We start from the raw sequence: 13,227 nt of genomic DNA, 5'->3' as shown, positions 1-13,227 counted from the left end.
ATATCACTCTTTACTCTCCAAACTTATCTCTCCAAGCTTTTGGGCTGCTTTCACCCTAGGCTACAATCTGTCTAGTTTTTTAAGTTGGAGAAAACAAGTTATATTTTACAGCCCTTCTCATTAGGGTTTTCATGTTCTGTGTTCTCTGTTTCAGCATTGGCTGGAATTTACGAAGTCTGTGGTGAAGCAATTGAGATGTAAGTATTCTCCATGAAAAGACTCAAGCCACACCCCTGGGGAGGGTGGCATGAAACCTCCCACTTGCCGCAAGTTTTGGTCTACGTATATAATTTCCCACTGTTCTCAGTATAAGGTGGCCATAAATATATGAGGGTTCTCTTCTGATGCTTCATGCTAGTGGGCAGTACAGCCCTGTCTCTTCTGGGTGAGGGTCTTCCCTGATGGGCACCTCTTTTTCTCTGCAGCCCAGCCTCCATTCACCATGTGCTTCCGTGTGAAGTTTTATCCTGCAGACCCTGCTGCTCTGAAAGAAGAAATAACCAGGTGAGGTGAACATGCTTCCCGCAGCCATTAGGACCTGTTGGAGAGCATAGGAAAGGGGGATGGTGACCTCTTAGAGCCTCTCGTTTGGAAGCGCCTAACTCTTAGAGGCAAGGAACTCTTCCTAAATATAATGACTTCTGTATTTCATTTCCACATGCTTTCTTTGTGTACCCCTCAGTGCAGTTGGAACAGAGCAGACTTCTTTCCTTCAAGAAGTGTGAAGACTACATCTTGAACTGGTCACTCTCAAAGGGATCTGCAGTAACTAATCAGAAGCATCTTTTCTTTTACCTATCATGAGGCCACTGTGGACATTTTTGGAGAGAGCTATGTTGCTGCTTATTTTGGGGGTTGAAAACAGTTTCAGGTGGTCTAATGGATATACTTGGAAAATGCTAAGGCATCACACCGAAAGATAAGCTAGGAGATACTGAAGATTTTAAATCAAAATGGGTAAACTCTGGTGTGCCATTGGATCAGGTTCATGATCAGCTCTTTACTGTGGGAATCATGTTCTGTGGCAGGCAGACAGCTGCGTGGAATGCATCCTATCTATCCAGCACCACTTGAGGATGAGAAAGAATCTCTCTGCCTATAGCCATCCTAAACGAGGGTCAGTGAGTGAGAGCTTCTAAGCTTCCCCAGGATTTTGTGTATCTGAGCCAAATTTACTCTGAAAGCCTCACCTCAGAGATTCAAGAACTCTACAACAGGGATCCCTAATTTTTATATTAGAAAGACCTAATTTCGACATAAGCAAAACCTTGATGTTACTTTGTAGAAGGCAGGACCATAGGTGAGGGTGTGATGCCAGGGAATCCTAGAGCTGAGGAAGAGACAGCACTGTCAGCCCTAACCCCTTCCCTAAGACCTTGGAGACAGCAAACGTGGGAATGAGGATATTGCCAGCCATATAGACCATTTATCCTATAAGGCTTTGAGATCCACTCCTAGATCCTGAACTGCTTGGGAAAATTCCAAAGACAGAAAAGGAGGAGGAAGAAGGAGGAAAGAATATGGAATTCTTTTCTTTTCTTTTTTTTTTTTTTTTTGAGACAGAGTTTCGCTCTTGTTGCCCAGGCTGGGTGCAGTGGTGTGATCTCGGCTCACTGCAACATCTGCCTTCTGGTTTCAAGCGATTCTCCTGCCTCAGCCTCCTGAGTAACTGGGATTACAGGTGCCTGCCACCTGTTTTTTTTTTGTATTTTTAATAGAGATGGGGTTTCACCATGTTGGCCAGGCTGGTCTCGAACTCCTGACCTCGTGACCTGCCCGCCTCGGCCTCCCAAAGTGCTGGGATTACAGGCGTGAGCCACCGTGCCAGGCCAGAATTATTTTCATTTCCCGATCTAAAGCGCAGGCCAGGTGAAAGGAGCAAAAATTTCTCTAAGAGGGGAAATCAGGAAATGGGGAGAGGAGCAGGCAAAAGCAGGAATTAGTAGTGCAAAGGCAACAAGGAAGTGGGACGGGGAGAAAAGTGGCTTCTTCATGGGCCCTTCACATGGGAGTTGAGGGAAATCTTCTGATGGAGTCAGAAGGATCAGGAAGGCTTGTTCCTGCAGATGCATAGGGCAGTGTGCACCCACCTATTCTGAAGCGCTGAAGACAGTGAGTATAGCTAGAACCAAATCTCATGTCTCTTACGAGGCATAGAAGCTCCAGGCTCTGCTCATCTACATGGAAGTAGAGGTGGCTCTTGCTTTGCTTCAGAAAACCAAATCTATCCAAATCATAGACACCCTACCTAAGGCTTTAGGTAGGTAAGGGTAGAACCACTATGTTTAAAATTTCAGGCCAGGCGTGGTGGCTCACGCCTGTAATCCCAGAACTTTGGGAGGCCGAGGTGGGTGGATCACCTGAGGTCAGGAGTTCGAGACCAGTCTCGCCAACTTGGTGAAGCCCATCTCTACTAAAAATACAAAAATTAGCTGGGCGTGGTGGCAGGCGCCTGTAATCCCAGCTACTTGAGAGGCTGAGGCAGGAGAATCACTTGAACCCATGAGGCGGAGGTTGCAGTGAGCCAAGATCATGGCACTACACTCCAGCCTGGGCAATAAGGGTGAAACTCCGTCTCAAAAAAAAAAAAAAAATACAATTTTCTAAATCCAGTGTCACTATCTTATATGAATGGACAGACCTTCCTACCTAAGAAGCAGCATAGACTTGGGAGCTCAGATCTTACTTATGTCACTTGTTCGCTGTATAGCCTTGGAAATAAGATGCTTAACCTCTCTGACCTTAGATTACTCATTTATAAAATGGGGATAATAATATCTACCTCATAGAATTGTTGGGAGGATTAACCACTATCCCGGCCTCTTATACTTCTTAATACACCCACAGTGAGCCTTACACTGAGCAAAGGCTCAATATTTCATTGCCAGATTCATTACACAGTCCATAGGCCCAGGGGCTCTGCATCATGCACAAGTACAGTTAGTACTGGCTTTTCTCCCTTGTTTATGTGAAAGGCACTTCTTTTCTAACAATCTCCACTCCTCCTCTGTCCCCTTTCCCCACGAGCTAGAATCCTAAAACTTAAGCAGCTAATTTCTGAGTCCTGAAAGAGAAAGCTATCCCAGGTAATCATCCAAGTCCTGGTAAGCAGAGCATTAGGACCATGGGCAGGCCTCTCACCAAGTCAGCAGACTTCAAGGACACTGGCAAGATAATGAGCTCCTCTCCATCTGCATGCATGTGTGCTATCCATCTTGGGCAATTTTCCCCTCTCTCTCAACCTCAGCAGCGTTCTTTACCTAGTATGCAATTTTCCAGCATTGTCAGGAGTGTGAACCACAGGTGCCTGGGCCTGATTTGCAGTCTTTGTGCCTCTCCCTCCCTGGGGCATTCTGTGAGGCTGTGGAATTAGCTGCATTTTTCTCCTCATTCACATCCTAACTAATCTTAAGAGAGTAGATACTGGCCCCAGCCTCACTCAACACCCGTAATTCATCCCTGGCTTACAGCCCTCCATCCCACCTTACTGCCAAACTAATTTAGCTGTCAGTGTGTTTTTTCCAGGCAATATAGGTCCTAAATTTCACTGCCGTCTCAGCCATTCCCATAAAGCCAGGCTGAGAGAAGGGGATGAAGTAGGAAGTACAGAATTTGCTTCAATTTATCTCTTGGCTTCTTCCCAGATGATAAATTTAGTTGCCAAATCCTGATTAATTTCTTTTGTCATTTTTAAAGTAATAGACAGATTTTCTTGTCTAGGCTAGAGACAAGGCAAAGAAAATGGGAAATCAGGTAACAGATTTGGCTTTTAACAGGGATTGCAGGTGTATGAACTCTTTGGAAAGATCAAGTAAGAGAACAAACTGACTACAAATGGGACCCCACTGTCCAAGGAAGCAAAATGTCTGACACGCAACAGGTGCTCCAAAAAATGTTAATAGAATGAATAAATACATACATGAATGAATGGAGTCATCAGGTCACTTATTCCTTCAATGAACATCATTTGAGCCTAGCTTAGGCTAAGATGGATTGGCAAACTTTTTCTGTAAAGGGCCAAATAGTAAGTATTTTTGGCTTGTCGGGCCATATGGTCTCTGTCGCAACTACTCAATTCTGTCATTGTAGTGTGAAAGCAGCCATAGACGATACATAAATGAATGAGCAAGGCTGTGTTCCAGTAAAATTTTATTTCATTGGAAACTATGACAGCAGGCTGTAGTTTGCCAACCCCTGGGCTAAGAAATCAGAAAGAGCTGGCTTCAAATCCTAGGTTGTTCTTTAACTAGCTCTGTGACAAGGCAAGCAGCAATATCTCTAAGCACTCAGTCTCCTCATCCATTAAACAGGGATTAAAATGGTAGTCACCAGCCAGGCGTAGTGGCTCACACCTGTAATCCCAGCACTTTGGGAGGCCGAGGTGGGCAGATCACCTGAGATCAGGAGTTCAAGACCAGCCTGGCCAAAATGGTGAAACCCTGTCTCTACTAAAACCAAAAAAAAATTGGCCGGGCGTGGTGGCACGTGCCTGTAATCCCTGCTACTTAGGAGGCTGAAGCAGGAGAATCACTTGAACCCAGGAGGGGGAGGTTGCGGTGAGCCAAGATCGCACCACTGTATTCCAGCTTGGCAACAAAGCAAGATTCCGTCTCAAAAAAAAAAAAAAAAAAAAAGGTAGTCACCTCATAGAGTTGCTGGGAGGACTGAATGAAAGAGGGCATGTGAAACAGGGCACACAGCATGCACTCAGTAAATGTGAGTCTTTATTGTTATTTTGTTGTGTTATTATTTTGTCATCTCCCCCATTGAAATGTAAGCTCCATTAACAGGACTCTGGATTGTTCCCTACTGCATTCCCAGCACCTGTGACAGTGCCTGGCACATATAGTAAGTGTCAGATGGATGGATGATGGACAGATGGATGGATGGATGGACGGATGGATAAGCTAGGCACAGGATGTTTAGGCTCTCTTGAAGAATATTAAAAGTAAATACAACATAGTCTCTGACTTCAAGGAGCTTATAGTCTAATATGGGGGAGGAAGACATACTAAAACCTGACTATAATTATAGTCAGGAAAAAGGAAACAGTAAATAGAGGAAGCTATTTGAAGGAAAGAATCCCTTTGAAAAAGAATCTATTTGAAGGGAAGGTGAGGCCAAAGATCTTCTGGAAAAAACTCTCCAGGAGCCTCCAGTGCTTTCCACAGTTCACAGCCTTAAACTCTGGAAATACCTGTGGGCTCATCCCCACCCTGGGAGATCAGACAGCCTTACGCCAAAGCCAACACCCTGGAGAGATGTTCGCGTTACACAAAAGCTCAGGTTTTCCCTGGCATCTTGCAGGCTTTTGCTCCTTCTGTCCTGATTCACACTCCAATCAATTTAGGACAACACTAGCATTCAAACAAAAATGGAGGTGAGGTAAAGCCTCTCTGAGGCCAGAAAGAGATCAGCAGAGTTTAACAACCAAAAACCCAGTTTCCTCAGAAGCAAGCTTGTTCTCCTAAATCTGGTCTAGAACTGATTTCTCCCTTGGTCCCAGTAAGAATTTCTCTCTGATGACAAAGGGTTCTCCTGACTTGGATGAGGACTAATCTGATAACTGAGTGAATTACCATGGGGCTAGAAAAGGCACTGGGCTGAGGCAGAAGGCCTGGATTCTGATTGCTGTGTTACCTCAAATAAGTCACTCTCCATCTCTAGACTTCTATTTCCTTGGCTATGAAATGTTCTGAGGTTCAGAGATTCAGGAGGGCTGCACTGGGCAGCTCTAGCAGGCTGATCCCTTGCCTGGCAACACACAGTGGCCCTGGAGATAGTGCCTCAGGCAACAAGATAGTCTTCCTTAGGCCCCTTGTGTGGCCGGGGAGAACATACCAGGGTCTCTTGTGAATGGGTCTAAAGATGCTATGAGTCATGTGGAATATATTTCCACCAACAACACTGAGTCACTGGTTATCTCCTTAAATGAACCAAACACAAAGCTTGATGGAAGCCACTGTGGCAGAAAGGGGAGGGGGAGCCCCGGTGCAGCTCGCTCGCTCTCTTGAAGCTGTCAGTTGATTCTTTCATGAGCTCATCTCCTCTTGTCCTCAACTATGGTTTGTTTCTTAAGGATGCTGGTGTACCCTTTTCCCTCTTCCCATCTAGTTCTATGACATTGTCTGAGAATGCCCCGTGGCCTTGCCTTTAACCTCCCTGCAGCTGTTTTTATCACCAGAAATCAAAAGGAACCCGGCCCAGCAGTGGAAAGCCTTGTGTCCATTCCAGTTCACCTGAGGCCATTACCTGCCATCGATAATGATGCCTTGGAAAGACAGTGGTTCTCACTGTGAGCAGGATCATGTTCCTTTGGGTGGGAGGAGAAGGGGAGCAAATCAGAAACTTTAAACAGGACTTTTCTTTTTTCTTTCTTTTTTTTTTTTTATTTGAGATGGAGTTTTGCTCTTGTCGCCCAGGCTGGAGTGCAGTGGTGCGATTTTGGCTCACTGCCACCTCTGCCTCCCGGGTTCAAGTGATTCTATAGCCTCAGCCTCTCCCAAGTAATTGGGATTACAGGCTTACACCACCATGCCTGGCTAATTTTTTTTTTTTTTTTTTAGTAGAGATAGGGTTTCACCATGTTGGCCACGGTGGTCTCGAATTCCTGACCTCAGGTGATCCACCCACCTCGACCTCCCAAAGTGCTGGGATTACAGGTGTGAGCCACCGCGCCCGGCCCAAAGGGGCCTTTTCAAACCACAGGAGCACCCCAGAATATGGATTCTGACGGGCTCCCCCTGGAAGATGTTCCCCTCTCTGCCACGTTGAGAATCACTGCCCAGAGCCATATTATCCATATTATCCCTTTGCAATATCTCCTTTAGTCCAATATGTACAGTCCCTGAATTTTGGACACAGACAAGCAGAAACATGGAAGACATGATGCATGAATCCAGGTCCAGGGAGTGATCAGTAAGGGGCAAAAGGTTTGCATCCACATCCTGCTGAAGCCTGTGGAAGGTGGGAGTTGGAACAGTGAGAGGCAGAGAAGTGCTCACTCACTGTCTCCCACACACCGTGTGGCATTTCACTGTGGGAAGCAGAGTGAAGATGAGCTTGATTTGGTAGATCCATCTTAATTATTCACTCTACATGTCTTTTTTCCTTTAGTTTTTCTTGGCAAACATTTGGGCAGAGTAGGGTTGATGGGAGTGAGAGGATGGGTTCTTATTAACTTCCAGACTAAGACTCACCTTCCCTTTGGTCTGAGGAAGGCAGTCCATCCTGCTGTGGTTAGAAGGTTGCTTTTGAATTTTCTTAGGACAGCTTCTTAAATTTTAATCTATACACAAATCACCTGGGGATCTTGTTAAAAGGTGTAGGTGTAAGTGTAGGATGGGCCTATATTCTTCATCTCCAATAAGCTCTCAAGTGATACTGATACCCCTGATATGTGGGCTACACTTTGAGTAGTAAGCCCTGAAGAGAGAAGAAGGCTTGGTTGCTCCCTCATTTCTGTTAACTGCATGAATCTCCAAGCCTGAGCCTCTCAGAGTTACCTGCTAGGACCCCTTCCTACCACCTCCTGGAAGTTGCACCATCAACAGCCCTCTTCCTCTTGAGCATTTTTACATGGTCAAGTGGACACGGAATCCTCTATTTTATTCTTCAGCCTGAAAACGGAAACAATGGAAACCTCCAATTATCCAGGGAGGGGTCAATTTCTTTTTGGTTCAGACTGTTAGAATTTAAAGGAATTTTACTACATTTTCATTACTCCCCTAGGGATGTTGCATCATAAAAGTTAACTTAAAATAGCAAGCATTTAAGTGTCTCAGAGTATTGTCTGTGGGTCAGGAATTCAAGAGCAGCTTAGCTGGGTGGTTCTGGCTCAGGGTCAGTCACGAGGTTGCAGTCAGGAGGTTGGCTGGGGCTACAGTGATCCACAGGCTTGACTGGAGCTGGGGACTTCATTTCCACGATGGGGCACTCAAATGGCTGTTGGCCGAAAGCCTCAGTTCCTTGCTGGCTGTTGGCAAAGGCCCCAGTTCCTCACCACATGGACCTTTCTATAGGAATGCTGAAGCAACCTCAAGAAGAACGAGTGATCCAAGGGCAAGAGAACAAGGAGGAAGCTGCAATGACTTTATGACCTTAGAAGTCAGACACTCACTCATGCTTTATTCTGTTGATAGAAGTGAGTCACCAAGTCTAAGCCACACTCAAAGAGAAGGAATTAAGCTCTACCTCATGAAATTAGGATTATCAAAGAATCTGTGGAAATATTTTTAAATCACCAGAAATGCTCCCTGGCCAAGGAACCACCATGGTAGGTGACCCACTCAAGGGATTGATGCTCCTAATAATCTTACAGGTCTTCTAAGAAGAGCAATGAAGACCACACTCCTTGTGAAGACATTTCAAAATGGAAAGTCATCAATTCCATTCCACTGTGACAGGGTCCATCCAACTAGTGAAACTGCAAAGCATTTATAGTGCAAGTGAGAGATGACAATGTGCTAACAGCCCTCACTCTCAGCGCCGCCTCGGCCTCGGCCTCCACTCTGGCGGCACTTGACAAGCCCTTCAGCCTGCCACGGCACTGTGGGAGCCCCTCTCTGGGCTGGCTGAGGCCGGAGCTGCCTCCCTCTGCTTGCGGGGAGGTGTGGAGGCAGAGGCGCGGGCAGGAACCGGGGCTCCACGCGGTGCTCCTGGGCCATTGCGAGTTCCGGCGGGCACGGGCTCCAGCGCAGCGGGCCCCCACACAAGGAGTGGCCGGCCGACACTGCCGGCCTAGGGCAGTGAGGGGCTTAGCACCCGGGCCAGCAGCTGCGGAGGTTGGGCCGGGTCCCCCAGCAGTGCTGGCCCACTGGCGCTGCGCTCAAATTCTTAGCTGCCTCCCCACGGGGCAGGGCTGGGGACCTGCAGCCGGCCATGTCCCAGCTCCCCCACTGCGGTGGGCTCCTGAGCGGACCAAGCCTCCCCGACAAGCACCACCCCCTGCTCCGTGGTGCCCGGTCCCATCAACAGCCCAAGAGGTGAGGAGTGCAAGTGCAGCTTGGGACTGGCGGGCAGCTCCACCTGCAGCCCGGGTGCAGGATCCACTAGGTGAAGCCAGCTGGGCTCCTGAGCACATGGGGACTTGGAGAACTTTTATATCTAGCCAGAGGATTGTATGTGCACCAATCAGCACTCTGTATCTAGCTAATCTGGTGGGGACTTGGAGAACTTCTATGTCTAGCTAGAGGATCATAAATACACCAATTAGCACTCTGTCTAGCTTAGGGTTTGTAAATACACCAATCAATACTCTGTGTCTAGCTAACCTAGTGGGGACTTGGAGAACTTTTCCCTCTAGCACTCTGTGTCTAGCTCAAGGATTGTAAACGCACCAATCAGCACACTGTCAAAACGGACCAATCAGCTCTCTGTAAAATAGATCAATCAGCTCCTGTAAAATGGACCAATCAGCAGGATGTGGGTGGGGTCAGATAAGGGAATAAAAGCAGGCTGCCTGAGCCCGCAGGGGCAACTGGCTCGGTCCCCTTCCACACCGGGGAAGCTTTGTTCTTTCGCTCTTTGCACTAAATCGTGCTGCTGCTCACTCTTTGGGTCCATGCTGCCTTTATGAGTTGTAACACTCACCACGAAGGTCTGCAGCTTCACTCCTGAAGCCACCGAGACCACCAACCCATCAGAAGGAAGAAGCTCCAGACACATCTGAAGGTCTGAAGGAACAAACTGGGGACAGACCATCTTTAAGAACTGTAACGCTCACCGTGAGAGTCCGCGGCTTCATTCTTGAAGTCAGCGAGACCAAGAACCCACCAATTCCGGACACACAAGGAGGGCAGAATATCATAGTGATGAAGAGCCAAGTTCAGGGGTCTCACAGTGCTGAAGTTGAATCCTGGCTCTTCCACTTAGTTGTATATCCATGAGAAAATCACTAAAGCCTCAGCTTCTCTATCTGGAATAATGGGGATAATATACCTATCTCAAAGTGTTATGTGAGCATTAAATAAGATATTGCATGTAAAGTGTGTAACACCCAGACTGGCAGATCGTAAGCCCTCAATACATGTCAGCTACTGTTTGCTCTTGTTTTTGATATCCTGCTTCCACCTGAGGCAACAGCTTTCTGTATTTAAAGAGGTGCTGGTCCCAGGTTTCTGCTTCATTTGTATGCTTCCTTCACCAGTGCCCCTTGTTGCATCTTTTTTGAGACCGGGTCTCTCCAATTGCTCAAGCTAGAGTGCAGTGGCACAATCTTGGCTCAGTCTTTTTTTTTTTTTTTTTTTTACTGTTTTGTTTTGTTTTGTTTTTTGAGACAATCTCACTCTGTCCTCCAGGCTGGAGTGCAGTGGTGCGATCTCGGCTCACTGCAAGCTCCACCTTCTGGGTTCAGGCCATTCTCCTGCCTCAGCCTCCCGAGTAGCTGGGACTATAGGCACCTGCCACCACGCCCGGCTAATTTTTTATATATTTTAGTAGAGACTGGGTTTCACTGGTTAGCCAGGACGGCCTTGATCTCCTGACCTCGTGATCTGCCCGCCTCGGCCTCCCAAGGTGCTGGGATTACAGGCGTGACCCACAGCGCCTGGCCGACTTAGTCTTTTTACACTTTATTCCATTTCAAAGGTCTGGTTGACCTTGGTAACTGCAGGCTGTTTCCACATATGGACAGATTCTCTTGGCAAGTTGGGACTGAACTCTTCCTGGGCTAGTTCCTTCACCAGCCTTTCTACTTAAGAAGGAACATCAGCCAGCATCCAAGGCAGAGAAGGGCCCAGTTCGCCAGTCTCTGATGGCATAGTTTTCTTTTTCGGCACCGGACCAACTGGGGCTGGCTCCTTCCAAAGCCCAGCACTGGGGGGTGATGGTTTTACCAGGAAACAGCCATTTCTGTTTTGAGCTACAGGAGGAAACTGACATATTTTGAACTGAACCTCAAGTCAGTTTAGGGCAAAGTACTTGAAAGAGTTTCCAGGGAAATGGAGAATGTATTTGTTCTACAATATGTTTTAAGATTTTTTTTTAATGTAGTAAAAGTATTCTGACAAAGATTTTGATAGGCTTACATCACGTATTTTTATCTTTAAAGCAATCAAAGAAATCTTTTTATAGTTTATTCTCTGTTTTCTCTCCAGGTATTTAGTCTTCCTTCAGATCAAAAGGGATCTCTACCACGGCCGTCTCCTCTGTAAAACATCAGATGCTGCCTTGTTAGCAGCTTACATCCTTCAAGGTAATGACTTTTGACAGGATAATTTTGCTTTTCATGCCAAGTACTGATTACATTATTTTCAGTTACCACTGATGACTCCTTCTTGAATCTAAACAGTATCTAGGCCAGGTGCTATGGCTCACGCTTGTAATCGTAGCACTTTGGGAGGCTGAGGTGGGCAGATCACCTGAGGTTAGGAGTTCGAGACCAGCCTGGCCAACATGGTGAAACCCCGTCTCTACTAAAAATACAAAAGTTAGCCAGTGTGGTGGCACACACCTGTAGTCCCAGCTACTTGGGAGGCCGAGGTGCAAGAATTGCTTGAACCCAGGAGGTGGCGGTTGCAGTGAGCCGAGATCACACCACTGCACTCCAGCCTGTGCAACAGACCAAGACTCCATCTCCAAATAAATAAATACATAAACAAACAAACATCTAACTTGAAACAGAGTTCAAGTTAGAGGGGTTTTTTGTTGTTGTTTTTTGTTTTGTTTTGTTTTGTTTTTTGAGACAGAGTCTCGCTGTGTCGCCTAGTCTGGAGTGCAGAGGTGCAATCTCGGCTCACTGCAACCTCCACCCCCCAGGTTCAAGCTGTTCTCCTGTCTCAGCCTCCTGAGTAGCTGGGACTACAGGTGCATGCCACCATGCCTGGCTAATTGTTTTTTTGTTTTTAGTAGAAACGGAGTAGCACCATGTTGGCCAGGCTGGTCTCGAACCCCTGACCTCAGGTGATCCAGCTGCCTAAGCCTCCTGAAGTGCTGGTATTACAGGTGTGAGCTGCCACACCCAGTCAAGTTAGAGGATTTTGCTTGGATTTCCTAGAGCCAGAAAACACTGAACGCTCAACCCTAAAGTGTGCCTAAGATCTTACTACCAGTCCCTTAAAGTCATTCTGACTCTGTTTTAGGGATTTGCCTTGGGCCCCTGGTTGAGAAAGTCCCTGAGACTCTGGAGCGTAATTAGGCTTGATTTTTTGTCCCATCCTCTCAGGCAAATCTCCAAGATAAGAAGCATCTTAGAATTCTAGTATCTATTTCAGAAACCTTTTAGTTCAGTGTGCTCAAAGTTGAAAGTGTTTCCAAGTAACAAGCACATTTCCTAACAGGCTAATAAGTAAGAGTTGAGGCTTACCCAGCTGATGCCCAGATTGGCTTTTTTTGCAAAACAGTAGGAGACATACACACTCTTCACACACATCCCCTTCTGAGATGCAGACACTTAAGTGCCACTTCCTAGATTTCTCTTAGACCCTAGGCCTGAAACTGCCATTACTACTGGATCATTTTGGACCATAGCACTAAAATGATGAAGTTTCCCCCAAAGAATCTGAACTCTTAATTGGAAATCCCAGAAGCAACTTTGTGAAGAGAACTTGGAAAGTGCTTGCCAATAAGCAACTAAAGTCCTTCTGGCACTAGAAATATCATGGCTGGTTGCCTGTGTTAAGAATGTAAAATTTATCCCAGCACTTTGGGAGGCCAAGACGGGAGGATCATGAGGTCAGGAGATCGAGACCATCCTGGCGAACACGGTGAAACTCCGTCTCTACTAAAAAATACAAAAAATTAGCTGGGCGTGGTGGCAGCGCCTGTAGTCCCAGCTACTCGGGAGGCTGAGGCAGGAGAATGGCGGGAACCCGGGAGGCGGAGCTTGCAGTGAGCTGAGGTCACGCCACTGCACTCCAGCCTGGGTGACAGAGCGAGACTCTGTCTCAAAAAAAAAAAAAAAAAAAAAAAGAATGTAAAATTTAGCCCATTGCCACTTTGACTTCTGAGACTCCTGTTTTTAAAATCATCTACATGGGGAATCCAGCAGGTACTTAATAATCTTAAGATACCCAAAGATGCCCCTTTGAGAGAGAGAGAGATATATATATACATACATATATATATATATATATATATTTTTTTTTTTTTTTTTTGACAGGATCTGGCTCTGTCCCCTAGGCCAGAGTGCAGTGGCGTAATCTTGGCTTACCTCCACCTCCTGGGCTCAAGTGATCCTCCCACCTCAACCTCCCAAGTAGCTGGAACCACAAGTGTGCACCATCACAC

General features: G+C 46.6%; 1 protein-coding gene across 3 annotated transcripts in view; it reads left to right on the top strand.

The window, feature by feature from the left end:
• Nucleotides 1-13,227, top strand: part of FRMD5 (FERM domain containing 5) — a 339,478-nt gene that overhangs the window by 289,195 nt on the left and 37,056 nt on the right. For all 3 annotated transcript variants that reach the window (XM_015142115.3, XM_015142118.3, XM_015142112.3), the window contains exons 3-5: nucleotides 155-197; nucleotides 426-504; nucleotides 11,097-11,194. In XM_015142115.3, the coding sequence (XP_014997601.1) occupies nucleotides 155-197; nucleotides 426-504; nucleotides 11,097-11,194 (220 nt within the window). The remainder of the gene's footprint in view (nucleotides 1-154; nucleotides 198-425; nucleotides 505-11,096; nucleotides 11,195-13,227) is intronic.

The sequence above is a fragment of the Macaca mulatta genome, chromosome 7 (assembly GCF_049350105.2).
Source record: "Macaca mulatta isolate MMU2019108-1 chromosome 7, T2T-MMU8v2.0, whole genome shotgun sequence".
NCBI classification, from domain to species: domain Eukaryota; kingdom Metazoa; phylum Chordata; class Mammalia; order Primates; family Cercopithecidae; genus Macaca; species Macaca mulatta.
Note: the sequence above shows the minus strand (reverse complement) of the source record. Positions and strands in the feature narration are given on the sequence as shown.